Below are 17,212 nucleotides of genomic sequence, written 5' to 3' on the forward strand. Positions count from 1 at the left end.
CATTTCTGCGGGATCTGACACGGAGCGGCTGTGCTCTCTGGTTCTCTGGTATACTGGTTCTCTAGTACACTTGTTCCATATTCTAGGCAGGACTGACTCTATTTTTAGAGAAACCATAAAGGAGGGATTGACTCGGGGAGTCATTCCCATTTTTGTCTTTGCGCCTCCGGCCAACCTCAGCTAAGGCCAGCCAGGAGCACCCATGACAGCGGCAGATGGTACAGAACGACTGATAACCGTCATCTCATTGCCAATTTACAATGGCACAGCAGACGGTACAGAACAACTGGTAACCATCTCTGCTACCTCGCAATGGCAAATGAATGCTGCTGTGTAGCACTGCAGTACCGCGTCTGTCAGCAGCATCCAGTACACATACGGTGACAGTGACAAAAGGCAAAATGGGCTTCATGGTTGCCATGCTATGGCGTCTGCCAGGGCAATCCAGGGAAAAAGGGCACGAAATGATTGTCTGCCGTTGCTTTCACGGAGGAAGGAATGAGTGACGACATTTACCCAGAATCACCCGCGACACTGTTTTTGCACCATCATGCATTGGGATCTCAACCCAGAATTCCAAGGGGTGGGGGAGACTGTGGGAACTATGGGATAGCTACAGGATAGCTACTCACAGTGCAACGCTCCAGAAATCGATGCTAGCCTCGGTACATGGACGCACACCGCCGAATTAATGTGCTTAGTGTGGTCGCGTGCACTCGACTTTATACAATCTGTTTTACAAAACCGGTTTATGTAAAATCGGAATAATCCGGTAGTGTAGACATACCCTTAGTTAACCAGCATTTTTCAGTTACCGGCATCCTCACTTCCCCAACATGCCAAATAAAACAGCTTTTGCTGTTTTACAAAATGTAGAAACCATCCAAAAATATTTATAATAAATTTCAATTGGTATTCTATTATTGTTTACCAGTGTGATTAAATTGCAATTAATTTTTTTGAGTTAATCGCAGGAGTTAAAACTAAGATTAATCGATAGCCCTATATTGTATTATTCACACCTCTACCCAAATTTTTCAGCATAGATCTGGGAACACAATATAGTAAAATCTCATTCGGTGGGCAAATTATTGATAGAAAGGTGATGGAGGTGTCATTTGATTCCTAAAAACCTACAGAATCACAGTTTCAATTGTTCCACCTTCTGTGGCATGGTGGGGGGGCTTATGCTCCCTTGGCACCCAGCTTCAGGTCGCCCAGTTGGTAGAAATTTTGATAATACAGTTGATAATACAGAGCTGTCAGAAATGGCTCGAGTTGGGTATCATTCGAAAGCCCCTTTCTCCCATCAACACAATGGCACCAAACATGACAAACCTAGAACAATTATGTAGATATGTATTCGAGAAAATGTTTAAAGTCAACATTTTTAAAATTATACTTTAACAGAGGGATGCATTGCTTACATAAAAAAGACACTGTTCTTTTGTAATCCTAGGGAAGTTAGCCTTGACATGTAGGACTGAAAACATTTATTTATCAAAGTCATCAATGTCATCGCCATCTAGGGCACCATTGCTAGACACAGTCTCAAACTGATCCTTGTCTGTGCAAGGCAGGCGACTGGCCAAACATTTGCAGAATGGTAAGCATCTGGTCTTTGCATGTGAGCATTTGATTAACTGGAGCACTGACTGGGACCACATGGTATTTCACACAACTGGTGTGATCAGATCATTCTCCAAGACCCAACTATGCCCAATAGAGGAGGGTAGTTCTGGATATGATCGATCATTCCAGAGCCATTCCATTGCTTGATATTTGCCATCATGACATCAAGTATAAATAGTGGCCCTCATCAGTGACAATTTTTCTCAGTTTATCTGTTTCTTGGAGAACATCCACTAGCGTAGTTCTGCAAGTGTCATAATGTTAGTCTTCAAATGGTAAACTTGGTATATTAATGCTTCCAGTTCATTTATGACCTCATCAGTGACTGTCTCATGCATTCCGAGATCTTTCAGAGTGAGGAAAGAGTCTTTGGAGGCTGAATCAAACACCTTCCAGTACGATAGTTTGATAATAAGATAACAGACGGTCAGACTTTTTACACCTCTTATTTCAGCGAGGTAGCAGGCAATCATCCCAGAATAGCTGGTTAAATCTAAAGCAAAAACATATTCTGTATGTCTTCCAGTGTGAGATGCAAATTCTAATTAGCAGATCGAATAAAGAGCAGCAAAGACTCAACCATCTTCATATATTACTGCACTAGTCCAAAAGTTGACTTTGTCACCAGTTTAGCCTCATTAAATTTCATGTTCCATTCTGTGATATTGCGGCTCTCCATCATGTATAATAATGGTCACTGAATACGGAAAAGTACACTGAATGTGTGGAACTCGTCTTGCAAGTCCTGTACCCTTTGAGAAACAACTTAAAACACATCAGTATGCTTTTCAAAGATGACATCTAGTTAGCATTTTTGAAAGGCAGCGAGTGTTTGGGTGTGAGATTCCACAGCAAGTCACAACTTTTTCCCTGCAAAAATTTGGTTCACAATGCCAAGTGTTGTGTTCAATCAGGTCCTCCGGGGTGATATTCTCCAAAGATTCTGCTGCTAGCTGGTATTCTTTGTCTCCCCATTAATGTCTAAAAATGATTGAGACCAAAGTAAAAACAAAGATACTGTAATAAATTACTCTAGGATTGTAATTATGTTAAGTAATGTAAGTTATTTAACTATATGCACACCATTTGAAGATGGATTCCAGTTATTTCTGGATGGATGCTGATGTCTTAACTAGTGCCTCATTACAACTCCTTTGGCATAATAAACAAAGCTGATAATCAACACCACTGAACTGCTTCTTTTTTGCTGAAGATGGGAAATCAATCTGAAGTACTTCTTCCATGTGTAGTAATCTGTAACATTAAAAAAAAATAATCCAGGTATCATCTTCTGAACATTAACTGATAGCAGAGTACTTGTCAGGATTCTGGGCGAAGGTAGGCAGGATCAGTGGCAGGAGGCTGAGATTCCGGAATTGAAGCCAGAGGCCAGAGCCAGTATCAGGGTCAAGAGTCAAGCTGAGAGTCAAACTGGAGTCAGGAGTTAAGACAAGGGTCAGAGACAGTCAGGAATCAGGCTGAAGGTCAATACCAGGTACTAGGGTCTGTGCTGCAGTTCTAGGGGTCAGGAACAGAAAAGCAGGGTAGTCATGACAGCTAAATAGGGATCCACGCTGAAACTCTGTGAGATTACGGGTCACAGGGTGTGGGCAGGTAACAGCTGCTGTTGGGTGGCAGTGAGGGAATGGTGTAGCCCAAAGTTATTATCTCCTTGTCTGTTGTAACATGCCACAAGGCCTGCTGGAAATGGCAAAGGCAATCTCCAAAAGTGGAGGAGTGGGCAAAGGGTTGCAGCTTACAAACTATAGGTGAGGGAAGGGTCGAACCCTTGACCAGCCCATGAAAATTGCTGTTTTGATGATGACTGGATACTCGATGATGGAGGGTGAGATGCTCTTCTCCTCTGGAACCTCTGTCTTTTTCTAACAGGTTTGGTGGTTCAGTGAAAAATAGAGAACTGAGTTGGGAGCGATCACTGGGCAGTTTAAGACCTGCTAAATCTTCTGTTGTTTCACTTTTGTGTGGCTTGTCTTCGTCTGTCCCTCCACGAACATAAGTCGATGTTACATCATTCTGTTTTGCTGGAGCACGTTCTTTCCAGTGTGTTTTTGGTCTTCCCAGCAGTTATACCTATCTCATAGAAAATACGGTTTGTAGCTGTTTTTTTCGAGATGTGTTGCTCATATCCATTCCAATTAGGTATGTGCGCGCTGCGTGCACATTCGTCGGAAGTTTTTTACCCTAGCAACACTCGGTGGGTCGGCTGGGTCGCCCCCTGGAGTGGCACCAGATATATACCCCTGCCGACCCAACGGCCCCTCAGTTCCTTCTTGCCGGCTACTCCAACAAAGGGGAAGGAGGGTGGGTTTGGAATGGATATGAGCAACATATCTCGAAGAACAACAGTTACAAAGGTGAGTAACTGTCTTTTCTTCTTCGAGTGCTTGCTCATATCAATTCCAATTAGGTGACTCCCAAGCCTTACCTAGGTGGTGGAGTCGGAGCGAGATGTTGCAGAATGTAAAACTGCTGAGCCAAATGTTGCATCATTGGATTGTTGTACCAATGCGTAATGTGACGCAAAGGTGTGAATCAATGACCAAGTAGCTGCCCGACATATCTCCTGGATGGGAACATGGGCCAGGAAGGCAGCAGATGAAGCTTGAGCCCAAGTAGAATGGGCAGTGAGGTGGCTAGCCGGAACGTGAGCCAAATCATAGCAGGCCCGGATGCAAGACGTCACCCAAGATGAAATTCGCTGGGAGGAGACCAGCAGGCCCTTCATCTGATCTGCCACTGCTACAAAGAGCTGAGGCAACTTTCAAAAGGGTTTTGTTCTTTCGATATAAAAGGCGAGAGCCCTGCGGATGTCTAGGGAATGCAGCTGTTGTTCCCGACGCGACAAGTGCGGCTTCGGGAAGAAGACCGGAAGGATGATGTCTTGATTGACATGAAAGACGGACACCACCTTAGGGAGGAAGGCGGGATGTGGTCGCAGCTGTACCTTGTCCTTATGAAACACCGTATATGGGGATTCTGCTATCAGGGCCCGAAGCTCGGATACTTGCCTTGCCGAAGTAATAGTGACGAGGAAGGCTGTCTTCCAGGAGAGGTACAGCAGCAAGCAGGTGGCTAGCAGTTCGAAAAGAGCACCCGTAAGCTTGGCTAGAACCAGATTGAGGTTCCAGGTAGGGGTAGGGCGTCTAACCTGCGGGTACAAATGTTCCAAGCCCTTGAGGAACCTTGAAACCATGGGGTGAGAGAAGACTGATCAGCTGTTCTCCCTCAGGTGGAAGGCAGAGATGGCTGCCAGATGCACTTTTATGGAAGACCCCGCTAGGCCGTGTTCTTTCAGGGACCAGAGATAGTCCAGGACAGTAGGAACTGGTACCTGCATGGGGACAGTGTTACGTTGAGCGCACCAGCAGGAGAATCGCTTCCACTTGGCCAGATATGTCAACCTAGTGAAAGGCTTCCTACTGCCCAAGAGTACCTGTTGGACTGAGGCAGAGCAGCATAACTCGGACCAGCTTAACCACGGAGCAACCATGCTGTGAGGTGAAGAGACTGTAGGTCTGGATGTGAAGTCTGCCGAAGTCCTGAGTTATGAGATCCGGCCAGAGTGGTAGGGGAATTGGGTCTGCCACTGAGAGGTCGAACAACATGGTGTACCAGTGCTGCCTCGGCCACGCTGGAGCGATCATGATAAGGTGGGCGCTGTCCCTGCGGAGCTTGAGGACGACCCTGTGGACCAACGGGAATGGTGGAAAGGCGTAAAGTAGACGGTTCCTCCACGATATCAGGAATGCATCTCAGAGGGAGCCCGGGGAGTGCCCTTGGAAGGAGCAGAACACTTGGTATTTCCTGTTCTCGTAGGAGGCGAAGAGGTTTATGTGGGAAAACCCCACTTCCAGAAAACAGAATGGATAACGTCTGGACGAATCGACCACTCGTGAGACAGGAAGGATCTGCTGAGGTGATCCGCCAGAATGTTCTGAACTCCAGGGAGAAAGGACGCTACCAGATCAATCAAGTGGGCTATGCGAAAGTCCCAGAGCTGGATGGCTTCCTGACAAAGGAGGGAGGAGAGTGCTCCGCCCTGTTTGTTTATGTAAAACATGGCCGTTGTGTTGTCCGTGAACACTGAAATACAACGGCCTTGGAGATGCTCTCGAAACATCTGGCACGTTAGACGAATCACCCTCAGCTCCCGCACATTGATGTGTAAGGTCAGTTCTTGAGCTGACCAAAGGCCTTGAGTGCGGAGGCCCTCGAGGTGGGCACCCCTACCCAGAGATGACGCATCTGTGGTTAGGGCCATCGAAGATTGCGGTGGGTGAAATGGCATCCCTGCACAGACTATAGTGGGGGTTAACCAGGTTAGGGAGCCTAGAACATTTGGGGGAACAGTGAGTATCAAGCCCAGGTTGTCCCGGCCCGGCCGGTATACTGAGGCAAGCCAGGTTTGAAATGGACGGAGGCGTTGCCTGGTGTGTTTGGTCACGAAAGTGCAGGCAGCCATGTGACCATGTGGCTGGAGGCCTTGAATAATTGTAGCCATCGCTTGAAAACGAGGCTGCGGTAGGCAAGCTTTGGCCAGATTGGAGTCTAGAATCGCCCCAATGAAGTCTATTCTCTGCGTGGGTATCAGAGTAGACTTCTCTACATTGATCATCAGGCCTAGGCTCCTGAAGAGGTCTTTGACGATGTACAGGTGATGTCTCACTTGTGACTCGGAGGTTCCTCGAATAAGCCAGTCGTCGAGGTATGGGTAGACGTGCACCCGATAACGCCTGAGGGAGGCGGTGACTATGGCCATGCATTTTGTGAATACTCGCGGAGCTGTAGAAAGGCCAAATGGAAGGATCGTGAACTGAAAATGTTGATGGTTGACCAGAAAAAGGAGGTACTGTCTGTGTGGTGGGTAAATTGCGATATGGAAATATGCGTCCTTCATATCGAGGGTGGCATACCAGTCTCCCGGATCCAGGGACAGTATAATGGCCCACAGGGACACCATGCGGAACTTCAACTTTATCATGAATTTGTTGATCCTCGCAGGTCTAGCATTGGTCATAGACCTCCCTTTGCCTTGGGGATTAGGAAGTAGCGGGAATAAAACCCCTTACCCCTCAGGTCTTTTGGTACATCCTTTATGGCTCTAATGATTAGGAGCGACTGGACCTCTTGTAAGAGGAATTGCTCGTGAGAGGGGTCCCTGAAGAGGGACGAGGAGGGAGGGTGGGAAGGTGGGGTTGAAACAAACTGAAGGTGATATCCCAACTCCACCGTGCGCAGGATCCAACGATCCGAAGTTAGCTGGGACCACGCAGGGAGGAAATGGGAGAGGCGGTTGTAAAAGGGAGGGGAAGGATCTGGGAAAACAATTGAGCCATCCTTGGGCGTCCAATCAAAAGTTCTGTTTGGGCCCCGCCGGTGGTTTTGGGGGGGCCTGATTTTGACCCCCTTGTAGGCCAGACTGCCTCCATCTATTCCCTCAGCCACGCCTTCTGCTGAAGTCCTGTTGTGGCCTAGGCGGGGGTAAGTACGGTGAAGCTGGGGTCAGAAGGTCCTGCGTTGGGTCACTGGTGTGTGCATGCCCAGCGAGCGCATTATTACGCGATTGTCCTTCAGACTTTGTAATCTGGGATCAGCCTTGTCCGAGAAGAGCCCCTGGCCTTCAAAGGGCAAGTCCTGAATGGTTTGTTGTAACTCAGGAGGAAGACCTGATACCTGGAGCCAGCAGATACGCCTCATCGTCACTCCTGACGCCAGAGTCCTGACAGCAGAGTCCGCTGTGTCCAGAGACTTGGAGGGAGGTTCTTCTTACCCTCCTCAAGTAGGGCCGCAAATTCTTGTCGGGACTCCTGGGGAAGAAGCTCCGTAAACTTCCCCAAGGACGTCCACGTGTTATAGTTATACCTACTTAGGAGGGCTTGCTGGTTTGCCACCCTAAGTTGAAGGCCCCCAGCCGAATATATTTTGCGGCCTAGGAGGTCCATGCGCCTAGCCTCCTTCGACTTGGGAGCAGGAGCTTGCTGGCCATGATGCTCCCTCTCATTCACCGATTGAACTATTAGAGAGCAAGGAGGAGGGGTGTATGTAGAGATACTCGTACCCCTTGGAGGGTACCATGTATTTTCTCTCTACTCCCCTGGCTGTGGGGGGGGATCGAGGCTGGGGATTGCCAAATGGTGTCCGCGTTTGCCCGTATAGTGCAGATAAATGGCAGAGCCACTCTAGTAGGTGTGTCTGCAGACAGGATGTCCACTACAGGGTCCTCTATTTCAAGGACCTCCTCCACCTGCAGATTCATATTCTGCGCCACTCGTCTCAAGAGGTCTTGATGGGCCCTTAGATCAATTGGGAGAGGGTCAGAGGAGGATGTTCCTGCCACAACCTCATCTGGTGAGGAGGAAGAGAGGCCAGGGACAAGAGGGTCCTGTTCTTGAGGAGCGGTGTTAGGCTCAGGTGGGACGTGGGTGTCTGCAGGTGGTACTGAAGCCTCATCTGTACCCATGAGCGGGGGAGGCTTACGGCTGCCTCCGGTGTTCTGACGGGGCAAACCGTGATGCAACTGAGGGAGCACCTTGGGCTTGGTGGTTCGCCCACGGTGTCTCTTGACGGCCAAGGCGGTGCTGATAGACCCTGAGAGGGAGCCACATCTCGGGTTGGTATTTCCCGGGACGGCACCGGGGAGGGGTACTGGGAACTGTAACGGTACCGCGAGAGAGACCGGGACCTGCAACCATAGCGGTGCAGGGAGGTCGACTGGGATCTCGAGTCCCTTCGCCTGGAGCGGCTGTGAGATGCGCGGTGCTGTGGACGGTGCTGGGAGTCGGATTGGTACCGGGAGCATCTGGCAGGCGAACGGGAGGCTGAGCGGTGCTGCAAGTGCAACCGGTACCGCGATGGAGAGCAGTGCCGGGACTGTGATAGGCGTGATCGAGAGCGTTGGTGAGACTGCGATCTTGAACGACGTCTCTCTGCGGGTCTGACAGAGGGCAGCCTCACCAAGGCAGGGTTCCCAATGGATTGGATGGCCTGCACTGGCTGTGCTGGTGGTTGAGGCCGTGCGGTCTCCGTCATGACTATCAGCTCTCTTGCCATGGAGAAGGACTCTGGTGTAGATGGGAGAGCAAGCTCAACCACAGCGTGAGCTGGGGAGCTTTCAGGCACCAGACTCAACGGCCTTTGTGGGGCCGGAATCAACGGTGCCTCACTCAGCAGTGCTGCAGTCGGTGCTGCAGCAGAGGAAGGTGCCGGGCAATCCATCTTCGATGGGCACTCCTTCTGTGGTGCGGATGGTGCTGAAGCAGCTGGAGCACTGCGTTGCTTCCTGGGCCGCGGGGACAGGGAGCAGTGCCGAGCAGACATTGGTGCCGGTGAGGGTCGGTGCCGTGGCTCCTTCGCGATACCAGAGCAGTCCGGAGCCGAAGGAGCGCTCCTCACCAATACAGGCTGTTGAGCGCTTGGTACCGACGTTGCAGGGCTAAGTGCTGCCTCCATGAGGAGCTGTTTCAGTCGAAAGTCCCACTCCTTCTTCGTCCTCGGTTTAAATGACCTACAGATGCGGCACTTGTCAGGAAGGTGGAATTCCCCTAGGCACTTGAGGCAATCCCTATTGGCATCGGCTTTTGGCACGCCGAGCATGGTTTGAATCCCAGTGACCTGGGCATGAGCCCGGCACCGGGGTGGAGGAAAGGGGCTAATCCTCAATCCCCCCTCAACTATATACACTAACTATATATATACACACAACTAACACTAACTATAACTGTAAAACTCAAACTATAAACATAATTAACAGTAAAGAACAACAAGTAAGCTAGGGAAGTGGAGATCAGCAAAGCTGTGCTCCACAGTTCCAACAACCGTCATGGGCGATAAGAAGGAACTGAGGGGCCATTGGGTCGGCAGGGGTATATATCTGGCGCCATGGCGGCGTCACTCCAGGGGGTGACCCAGCCAACCCACCGAGTGTTTGCTAGGGTAAAAATCTTCTGATGAATGTGCATACAGTGCACGCACACCTAATTGGAATTGATATGAGCAAGCACTCAAAGAACTGGAAGGGACCCTGAGAGGTCACTGAGCCCAGCCCCCTGCCTTCACTAGCAGGACCAAGTACTGATTTTGCCCCAGGTCCCTAAGTGGCCCCCTGAAGGATTGAACTCACAACCCTGGGTTTAGCAGGCCAATGCTCAAACCACTGAGCTATCCCTCCCACCTTGTGGTCTCTGGGGATCCAGTCACTGATGTGAGTTGTGCACCTATTGTCTTGCCTGTGGACTACATGATCCGCCCATCTCCGCTTTGCACTGTACACTGCCTGCACTACATCTGTTGTTTGTGGGGGTGTATATACCCAGACACTTCAGTGTGGCCCTACAGTCCTTCAGCATGTGCAGGTTTTGTCCGTAGTTCCTGAGAAGAGTTTTTGACCATCAAACAGGAGGTTTTAACCAGTACACCTCTACCCCGAGATAACGTGACCCTATATTACACAAATTCAGATATAATGTGGTAAAGCAGCGCTCCGGGGAGGGGGGCGGGGCTGCGCACTCCGGTGGATCAAAGCAAGTTTGATATAACACAGTTTCACCTATAACGCGGTAAGATTTTTTGGCTCCCGAGGACAGCGTTATATCGGGGTAGAGGTGTATTCTGAACTACTCTTAGAAACCCTGGTGACTGGAGCCAAGATGCCCTGTGCACAACAACTGCTGTGGAGATGATCCGCAGCATCTAAAGACACTTGAAGAAAGATTTTGGCTAATAAGTAAGGCTACATTTTGGTCACAGGTATTTTAAATAAAAATCATGGACAAGTCACAAGAAGTAAACAAAAATTCATGACCGATTACCTGTTCATGACTTGTACTATGTACCCTTCACTAAATCTTGGGGGTGGGGTGAGGTGGGGGGTGGCCTGGGGTGCCACAGGTGCTCATGGGGGGGCATCCCACGGGGTGCATGCTCAGGGAGTAGTCTGGGGGGCACCACAGGTGCTTGTGCGGGGAGGGGGCGCAGCCCAGGACCTCTGCTGGTGCGGGGGAGGGGGGGCAGGTTGCAGCATGCAGCCTAGGACTCCCGCTGTTGCTGGGGAAGGGGGTTGGCAGGGCTGGCAGGATCCCCACCCGGCTCCTCGGAAGCGGCGACATGTCCCTCCCTTGGCTCCTAGCTCCGCATGCTGCCCCTGCCCCAAGCGCTGGCTCCGCAGCCCCCGTTAGCTGTGGGGGTGGTGCCTCTGCGCGGAGGCAGCATGCAGAGCTAAGGGAGGGATATGTCGCTGCTTCCGGGGAGCCCCCAAGGTAAGCTGTACTCAGAGCCCTCACCCCCTCCCTCATCCCAGCCTCCAGCCGTGAGCCCCCTGCCACACCCAAACTCCTGTTGCTGCAGAGGGGTAGGGGTGGTGGTCTGAGACTGCCCCAGCAGCAGCTGCTGCGGCTGGCCCAGGGGTTGCCCAATCTGCTTTACTAATAAGAGACCCTCGTTAATGATGATCTGGAATGCTCCCGTGGAAGATACTCAATAAAGGATGCAAACTTCTTGTAATTTGCGTAATCATACTTGTCTGTGATCACCTAATTACTTGCAATCCAAAACTGGAGGGTCATAGATAAATATGCCTTTAGACCTGCTGTTGACCCCAGTCGTTCAAAGCATTCACCAACAGTGAACTAAATAAACTAGGGGTGAGAAAATAAAAATTCTTAGTCCCTTGTAGGAACAGAATATTTCTTATCTGCCAATTTACAAGTTGGTGGGATGGTGGCAGGAGGTTGCTACACTGTTTTTGCTGGATCCAGGAGCGCTTCATTAATTGGTAGCACAAGCTGGGTGGGTGTTGCTGACTGCAAAATGTCCAGGCACTCATGTTGAGAGTCTGTCCTCCTCAAGAGGTATCTGGAGGGCATTAACCACCCTCTTCACAAGGTGCTGGAATTGACAAAAATTGTTGGCCATCAATGGTGGTGGAGGCGTGACTGCCTCGTCTGGAGATTAAATAGGGCCTTGAGGGGTAGCCTCCTTGTCCACTCTAGCCTTCTATTCCTTTAAGGTCTCTTCATGGGGGTGGTTTGGTATAGGGGACTGTGTGGCCCTAATCTCCCTGTGGAATGGAGATGGAGGTCTGGCAAATTTCTGCTGATACATCACCCAAGGATCCCAGTATAGACACTGAGGAAGCCCATGCAGGAGACGGGATATTACTCAGGGCTGATTCCACCATTCCTGACACGGATGAGGATCCTTGTCAAAATATGGGTTCTTGGAACGATGCGGAGGTGAATTCTGCACTGAAAAGGAGGAGTCTGATTGAATGTTTCCTTCAGCCTCCTCATTGTTATCCAGTGGGAGGGCCCCATCAGAAAAAGGCAGAGAATTCTGCAGTACTGGGAAGTGATAGCAATCTGCAGATGGGTCTCAGCACCAAGAGTTGTTCAGTCCCCATAACAGTGGGGACTCCTGCTCGTCTAACACTGACAAGTCCCTGCTGTAGCGGAATTTCTGAGGTACCAAGTGGGTCAGTACTGACAGCAGATAAAACTGCTGATTTGGAGCTTGTAGGCACTGATGCCAAAGGCTTCAATTTTGTTGACAATGATGGAATTGAGTGTGAAGGTACTGTTGGTAAGGCCGAAGTAGACAGTGACATTCTGGAGGAATGTATGTCTTGTACCTCCCTGTCCTTCATGGACAGTACCAGGGCCCTGCCGGAGCCTTGTTTCTTTGAAGTGCTCTGGGCTCTCCCTAGTTCACTGGTACTGGAGGAAGAGTTTGCCACCATGGTACCACGTTGAAAGGTCAAGGTTTCCAACACCACAGACCTAGTGAGAGATCAGGGCTTCTTGGGAGCTGACTCCTTGTGATGAGCGACAGAGCTCCTCTCTTTTGGAGTCTTCCCTGAGTTCTTTCCCTTCATAGGAGATACCTTAGCTGAAGATGAAGGAGCACTGGATCTGCCCAGAGACACGTTTGAGGGTGGTCTGACCTGACCTGACTTGGAGGCAATCAATAGCAGCTTCAATTTGATCTCCTGATTCTCCCACGTTCTAGATTTGAGAGCCAGGCAAAAATTACATCCCAAGCAATGCATGCACATCAGTGGCCATCACTGATTGGGACAGCCTCCTAACTAGACAGGCAGCACCTGAAACTTGGTGAGCCAGGCATGGCAGGCCAGGCCAGATCAATTCCCCAGAAAAAAAAGGGGGAGAGGACAAACTGACATCTCTCAAAGCTATCTAACTATTCCTAATAAGCAATACTAACTAAATAATACTAATAACTAACACAAACTAAATAACAACTGTAAACACACTGAGGTACACGTGCTAGAGCTCTGTCTTAGTCCAAGTTAGTAGAGAAGGAACTGAGGGTGGTTCGCCCATGCAGCCCTATATACCCTGAGAGTGCGACACAAGGTTGTACAGAGCACATGAGAAGGCTGAATAGATGCTACTAACGGAAAATCTCTAATCAATGGCTCAAGAGGCACATGTGCACCTGAAGCAGAGCACCCACAGGGGCACTACTCAAAGAAGAATTTTAGAATGTCCATGTGTGATCAAAATTTTAATTTTTGTTCTCTCTAAAAAGATGGCATCTTAGCAGCTCAGTGACCTGGCACTCAATCACTGGTTTTATCATTGATTTGGAGAGAAGAATGTCACCTATTGAATCATCAGCACTACAGCACCAAGGTTCCATTAGCCTACAATAGAAGCACAGGACAAAGGGAGGTCATCCTTCTTTAAGAATCCCGCTACTGAATTAAATAGGAGGCAGAGGTCTGCAAAGTCTACAAATTCAACTCTAACTTCTTTGCAGATAATTTTTACTGTGACTACTCTACCTTCCAACTTTTTGTCACTATGACATTAGAACATCTTCTCCAAATAGAAGAAAAAAGGTTCCATTGAGGTCTTTTCATCTAACTCCATATTTTATCTTGATTTTTCAATCTGCCCTACCTTTCTTAAGATTAGTCAGATCAAACAAACTATAACATATCATATTTAAAACATATTTCATTGACCCTCTCTCACTTTTCAAATATCTTGTTTCTCCCTTATTTATACTACTATTTTTTTCCTCTTTTATTATTAAATTATGTACAAGAATTGACGTATTGTTTGGATGAAAGATGCTATACAAAAAGATGTCACATACAATAAATGCATATTAAACCTAAGCTCATCTAAAACTTTTATCTGCAACCCAATAGGTATCCATTTTCACTAAAACTTGTTTGAGAGTTAACATTTTTTCTAATTAACCAAACACCAAAGTATTATTGCTAGTCTGCTGCCATTTCCACTAATCCCAGAAGGAGGCTGCAGCTGAAGAAAGAATGTCAGTTCTTTTCACCCACATTAATGACAGAGTCAAACTACTGATGTTACTTATTCAGATTCCACTCATGAGACAATAGATGAGACCTGTCCTCAGACCCCTGAACATCAGTAGCATTGATTTGAGAGCGTTTTCTGCCTGTTCTCACAGCTGGACTTTTAAACAATCTAAAGGCAAAAGTAGTAATCTGCAACAAAGAGGAGAATGCGATATTAAATTAATCTCAAACTCATGTTCTAAACACTTCCACCATGCATAACAAATGCACAGTTACTCCATCGTACACCATATCATAATGCTCTGTAAAGATACAAAAATATTCATAATTAAAAACCTGGTACTTGAGTTCCATTCAGCTAATACTTGGAATTTTATGTGCTGAATTGATAAGCAGCAACGTTTTCTTTTCTTATACTATTGTGTTACCATTTTTAGCTGGTTGCTTAGTTACATTAGGTAAAACTTTAACCAATATGTAACAAGCAATGTGAAAACTCTGAGGCACAAAACCATACTGGTATGGGGTGGGGTGATGATTACAAAGACATTAAAAATGAATGGGTCTAGAACAGTGGCATTTCTGAAATGACTTGACAACCATTGAGCAATCAGCCTTTCCAATCAGTTAAAGTGAAAAAAACCCCTATCCATATTTTAACTATACAGTAAAACTAGAAAAACCAACCTGATTAAAAAGACTTTTCATTATAGATATTTATTGCATTGTATTGTAATAAATTCAATTCAATCTTTGTAGCTACTATTATACTAATTGTACTTAAACATAACTCTATGTTATCAACAGTACTTGTCTTATCTTATCTTTTTCATGGCATTCCACTAACTTTAATTTATCAAGGTTTTAATGTATTCATTCACCTGTATTTTTTTTTAAACAAATGCCATAATTCTCATTAAAATAAAGGAACACAAAAGGAAAAACTTTTAAAAATTTGGGTTTATTTCAATGAGCAATTTCCCAAAGCATAAAGTTATGTATCAGTATCTGGTACAATCTATGAAAGACACAAACAAGTTTTGAAAAATTTTCTACCCCTCATCATAACAGATTATGATGAAACTACATCCTGATGCTGCAAATATATGAGTACTAGCAAATTCTGTGAGACTACTCAAGTGTTTGCAGAATCAACTGTATAATAAGGAGAAAATCTAGTCATAACCAAAATAGTGTTTCTGAATGAATACATACATATAAAATCACTATTGCTGGGGTAATAACAATAACCAGGCGTCTATGTTCCATTGAAAAGCTGGACTTAAATTCTTCTAGCACTTAAGTGAAGGACAAGATATTCTCTGGCAACTACAGATAAATTGAAAATTTGAGTTTTTAAAATTTAAATATGGACATCAATTCTAGAAAAGGTACTACATCCATTATGTTACTTATTTCAATATTAAATTTATCTGACTATTCCAACTTTCAATGTGCTGCAGATTTTGGTATTGACAACACAAGACTGCATTGTACAATTTTTCCATGATGCTGGAGTTTTATAGCTGAAAAGGAAACAACTGGGGTTTGTGGCATCAGCAAGATAAAGGAAATAGCTTGAGAATGTGGAATAAGCACATTAACTATACATTTCTGTTAAAAATGGATTACCGGTGAATTTAATATTGACAAATTGTCATCTTTAGTTTCCAGAGTTAACAGTGCACTGATCTGAATGGATAATTTTACATTTTTTAGAGCTCTTTTCAGATTTAACGGACTGCAATAATTTATACTCAGTTTACATCTGAAAGGTTTTATTTACATTTATAAGGGTGAGAGGGAGGAAAATAAGGAGCTGGTTGCAGATTCTTGTTTCAGGACCCCTGGCCCTGGTTTAAGCTAGGGCTGCAGAGAGGAAATCCTGAATTGACCTATGCCCGTAGAGCAGAACGCACAGCTCTGACCTGATTCATAAAACACCTCCCCTCTTGGCTTTATCCACATGCTGTCCCTGACACATCCACTCCCAACTCTATACTGGGATAATCCTCCACCAGCCTTTTCTGACTACCTTCAGGCTACCTTGCACTGTTTGTATTGTGCAAAATAAACTGAGCAAACTGGAGAATCCTCCCCAAAATATCTAATTTAAGATGAACTACATGATTTATAGGTTTGTAATTGCCTTGCCTTTTGCAGTTCAGCGATCTCTGATTTGAAGTACTTGTCTACTCAAGAACAGCCATGAAATTTAATGTTACATTTATTTTAATACACCTAGCACAGTACTCACACTATAGCCAGCATGGATAGAGATAACATCATCATTAAGTAATATTGGGCCCAATCCTGCAGAATATCTACATTATTCTTCTTCAAGTACCTCTTTAAAACCCATCTTTGCCAGGATGTCTACAAAAATCTGCCATTTAACGATGGATAGGCAGGTGTCAATCTGTGATTACTGCTACTGACTGGCTCTGCAGTTTGTGCATATAGAGTCTACACTAAAACTTCTGATTATTACTATTACTTTGTCCTCCATTCTCCATCCACCAACCCACTTGTCTGTCTCACCCACCTGTTAGATCTTGTCTTTTAGAATGTAAGCTCTTTAGAGCATAGGACTGTTAAATATATGCTCGTACAGTGCCTACCACAATGGAGACTCAACACAGTCAAGGTTTAAAGGCACTATGGTAATATAGATAATTATTGCAGCATATTGAACATTTCCCAGAATAATTTAATTACTTAACTAAATAACAAGGCATTTTATTCTCTTACCATTTTTGATGTTGGGTATAACAAGTTGCGTAGGTGAGCTGCTGCTTCCGGCTGCTTCTTTCTTTTGGTTGATAGTGGAAATAAAACTGCTAAAAGTAGAAAATTGGCTTTTGGTTCCTCTCTCCAATCCCTGTAATTAGGAAGGCAGTAATAATAATAAAACACTAATATCTATTACTGCAAAAGTAATTTTACTCATAAATCATTCTATGGAACACTTAAACAACATGCCTCTTCAATGAGGAATAGATCCATGAGTAATACTTAAACATTTTTTAATAAATTTGTTTCAAATTGAATAACAAAAGCCACTAAGATTCCTTCCCATTTTCCTCATGTTTTAAAACGCATACAGTAGTTTACAGTATTTAAGAGTTTGGTAGACAAATTGGGAGTAGCAGATATGACTAAAATGATTTCAATATATTATTCTAACTCCCTCTATCCTAATTAATAATTACCTTTGTATTTCTTTTTTTGCATGCAACTGAGTTCATGTCCAACAGCGCG

General features: G+C 46.1%; 1 protein-coding gene and 1 long non-coding RNA gene across 4 annotated transcripts in view; one reads left to right on the forward strand and one right to left on the reverse strand.

Moving 5' to 3' along the window:
- LOC115655027 overlaps window positions 1–17,212 on the forward strand; it is a 109,944-nt gene that overhangs the window by 84,927 nt on the left and 7,805 nt on the right. The gene's annotated exons all lie outside the window — the stretch shown is intronic.
- Window positions 1–17,212, reverse strand: part of HECTD2 (HECT domain E3 ubiquitin protein ligase 2) — an 89,547-nt gene that overhangs the window by 57,355 nt on the left and 14,980 nt on the right. Inside the window, exon 2 of one of the 3 annotated variants that reach the window (XM_030570055.1) lies at window positions 16,703–16,832. In XM_030570055.1, coding sequence (XP_030425915.1) covers window positions 16,703–16,832 — 130 coding nt within the window. Of the gene's footprint in view, window positions 1–1,137; window positions 1,295–1,427; window positions 1,502–16,702; window positions 16,833–17,212 lie in introns of those variants that run through there. The other 2 variants (XM_030570057.1, XM_030570056.1) reach the window with 2 other exon arrangements.

The sequence above is a fragment of the Gopherus evgoodei genome, chromosome 7 (genome assembly GCF_007399415.2).
Source record: "Gopherus evgoodei ecotype Sinaloan lineage chromosome 7, rGopEvg1_v1.p, whole genome shotgun sequence".
NCBI classification, from domain to species: Eukaryota; Metazoa; Chordata; order Testudines; family Testudinidae; genus Gopherus; species Gopherus evgoodei.